This window comes from Spea bombifrons, chromosome 3, assembly GCF_027358695.1.
Source record: "Spea bombifrons isolate aSpeBom1 chromosome 3, aSpeBom1.2.pri, whole genome shotgun sequence".
NCBI lineage: Eukaryota > Metazoa > Chordata > Amphibia > Anura > Pelobatidae > Spea > Spea bombifrons.
In genome coordinates this window covers 23,669,454-23,672,888 of record NC_071089.1, presented here as the reverse complement: position 1 = coordinate 23,672,888, position 3,435 = coordinate 23,669,454, and the positions used below count along the sequence as shown (strand labels likewise).

Genomic DNA, 3,435 nt, shown 5'->3' with positions numbered 1-3,435 from the left:
CCATTCCTTTTGTATTCCTGGCTTCTTGGTTGAATTCACAAGTAAACAAGTAACAATGTAGCTTCCCCAGTTGTCTGGACATTTTAATATCTCCAGACCTAAGTTTTAGTGGTGGGGCCTCTGAGATGCTGCTGAACTCTAAGGATGGCTTTGTCCTCCTTGGGCCAAGTACTTTTTTATTCTGGCTAGTTCTCTATAGGGACACTTATCCCCCTCTTGAGTTAATGAGTTTCACCTAAGTCAGCACATTCGTATGCTTATTACAGATTTCATCTGCAAAGCTTATAGAAATGTTTCTTCTGAAAAGCAACAAAGATCCCCTATTTCAATGCATCCCATACAGCTTTCAGTGTCACACAGGAATGGTCCTCCGTGTGTTACTGGTATAGATTAACCCTTCATCTATTAAACAGCGGGCACTCATGTGTCTAGCATATGGTTAATATGAATCATAACGAATCATATTAAATAAAACCACGTTTCAGATCAAGGGAATCATTTGCAATAACTTTATTTTTTTCTTTTTACAATATGGAAGGGAAACATAAAATTAAGACGTTAGGACACACAAACTTCAAAAAAAGAATCTGATGAATGTATACACAATTTCCTTATGTCTTGACAAAAAATGGATTTCAACTTAGAAATATAATACTGTTCTAATGGGGGAATTACTGGGTCTCCTTTAGATTCTAAGGCGTGTTTTGAAGAACTCGATAATATTCTATCTAAAATTATTTATTTTTTTAAATTAGAGTTCATTAGGCATCTGATATTTATTTATGCATCAATTTAACTCTCTGACTGCCGGGGCGGGGGTAAATAATACCATGCTGTCCATCCCAGGCATACAAAGTGTTAATATCCTTTTTAGCGATGTTGATAAACTTACATATTTCTAGGAAATATAAACCATTTTTATAACAATACAAGTTTAAATAGTTTAACACGATAAAAAATAAGTTACTTAGAGCAATTCTAAAAACCGTCAATATCAAAACATCTTCAGGTTTTGTACAAATGGTAGATACGTAGCATGTATATCGTTATTTTATTAAATGATATGTATTTTGTAGTGGATTGACTCGAAATGAGTGTTTAAGCTTACTTTATAGGTTACGTATATTTTATAAAATGAGCTAGAATCTATGTTCTTAAGATTAAATTATTTTTTGAGAATCAACTGGTATAAAATCACTCCAGAAATAAGGAGTATTTTTCTCTATGAAAACTCAATATTCTGTTACATTGTAAGTTATATTTTCCTATATTTATTGTGATTTATTTAGGTGCTATTGTGTTGCGTGATCATGATCTCAATAATAGGTAAGCAAGGGTCCACCTTATGGTCCAAGCCACAAATTAATTGGCATTAACGTTTTCCTAAAACATTTCAATTATATCTTAACTTAGCAACAACCTGCTTCTAACAAAATAAAAAAAAATCCACTTCTATAAAAATACAACAAAAAATGAGACATATCCCTAACAGAGCAATAAATGGCATATTTGCAAATTATTAAATGTCCGACACGTTTTGAAAACAGTCTAAATAAGTCTGATAGTTTTGAAACTGATCTACATCAGTTACATTCAAGTTATTTCTTGTTAAATATTTACACATTGAAAAAGAAAAAAATAGAAAGTTTTTTCTTCAGTTTCTTGCTTAAAAATTAGTTTTTCACCCCCTGGTCCTCCTGTGCTTTATGTTGCCATATCTGCAGTTGACAGTGAACCTGAGAAATTATTTGGAAATGTCCAGTAGTTCCAAATTAATTTCTTTTAGCTGCCCCAAAAGCCCTCTTGTCGTGATATTGCAGTCCTAGCAAACAAGTCTTGTAGTAGTATATTTTCCCCCCAGCACACAAAAAAATCACATATTCTGTTGCTCTTCACCTATTCATAAAACCACAGTGGTGGTGGGTATCCATTACCACGTTCGGCCGTAGAGCATACTAGCACTCACCATTCCATTGCTGTAATCTACACTTGAACTGTCCATTTGAGCCATGTTGGCTACCTGACTGTGAAGCGACTGGGGACTTGGAGATAATTCTTCTAGTTCTGGAGCTTGATTAATGGAGTTAACCTGTTGATTCTGGTGCTGATGGACAACGTTAGTAGAAGAAGACAATACGCCGTTAGAGTTGTTCTGTTGTTGGGAAACTTGCTGGCTTGGGGTTGATGAGTTGGAACTGTTTTGACACGGCTTGCCATCTTTCACCAACACTGGCACAGCTACTCTGCGTGGGGATTGCTGCTGGCATAGATTACTTTCTTGCTGAAGTTGTTGAGTAACTTTATCCTTTGCCTGTCTTTTCATTTTGTACCTGTGGTTCTGAAACCATATCTTTACTTGGGTAGGTGTAAGATGGATCATACTAGCCAAGTGTTCTCTTTCTGGGGCAGAGAGATACTTCTGTTGTTTGAACCTCCTTTCTAATTCATAAACTTGAGCTTGAGAAAAAAGGACTCTTCTCTTTCTTCTTGGGGCTGCATGAAGGGGGGCCATGGACTTTGCAGCTTCAGCAATACCTTGCAAAGTACCCATGCCTGCCATGTTCATGCCAGTAGATGGTCCCATAAATCTAGAAACTGACATACACGCAATTAGCTTGTTGACACTTAAAATTCTTCATCCAACATTTAATTAACCTAACTTGACCATTCATTGACCATAAACATTCCATATTCCAAGCGTTCATAAAATTCTCATGGATGGATGGCTTTATCAAATAGTTTCTCAGAAGGTTGAAACTTAGAGAACAATTAATAATAACAAAAACAACCGAATGATTTATAGAATATTCAAGTTACTTACTTGTTGAATACCTTGGGTCAGGGTTGGTTCCATACCATCCTGTAGCAGCCGCATTGTTCCTCATGGTTTCTTGATAAGAAGGGATGTCTGCCATATTACCAATGCTACCATTACAGTATCCTCCTACTGCACCATGGGAAAACTGGGAGACACTGTGTGGCATATGATATGTGGTGGTCACTGTGGCATTGTGGGCCATGGTGTGCTGCTGCATACCTGTCTGAGAGACATGGGTCTGTCTGTAGGCTCCCAAAGGGTTGCTGAGGTTTCCAGCGTTGTCCATGCCACCAAATTTCTTATAGGTTTCTTCAATGGGACTCAGTATGTCAGTCACTGAAAAGGGTGTAGTATGCTTTGGGCTCAACGACATGGTTCAGCAACCAAGCAGGTAAAAAACTGATGATCTGATCAGTCTGTTGTAGTGTCAGTTCTTTCTCCTTGTGGATGACTACGTAAGAGAGTGCTTGGAGGACGCCTGAGATCCGATTGATCGCCTTGGAGAAGTAGGCGAGCCCTAAACTCTCTTATCTCGGGTTTAATTTAGCCTGTCACCAGGTTTACAACATACACCAAGGTGGGAGGGGAAGGGAGAAGAAGGCGGGGTAACATCAGAC

General features: G+C 37.7%; 1 protein-coding gene across 1 annotated transcript; it reads right to left on the bottom strand.

Annotated features, from left to right (window-relative positions):
* Window positions 1–495: 495 nt before the first annotated feature.
* Window positions 496–3,193, bottom strand: NKX2-4 (NK2 homeobox 4). Its single transcript, XM_053461128.1, has 2 exons — window positions 2,822–3,193; window positions 496–2,595 (listed from the first exon to the last, which is right to left on the bottom strand). Exons 1-2 carry the CDS (start codon window positions 3,189–3,191, stop codon window positions 1,931–1,933), a joined length of 1,035 nt encoding a protein of 344 aa, XP_053317103.1. The 5' UTR covers window positions 3,192–3,193; the 3' UTR covers window positions 496–1,930.
* Between the last annotated feature and the right edge of the window lie 242 nt (window positions 3,194–3,435).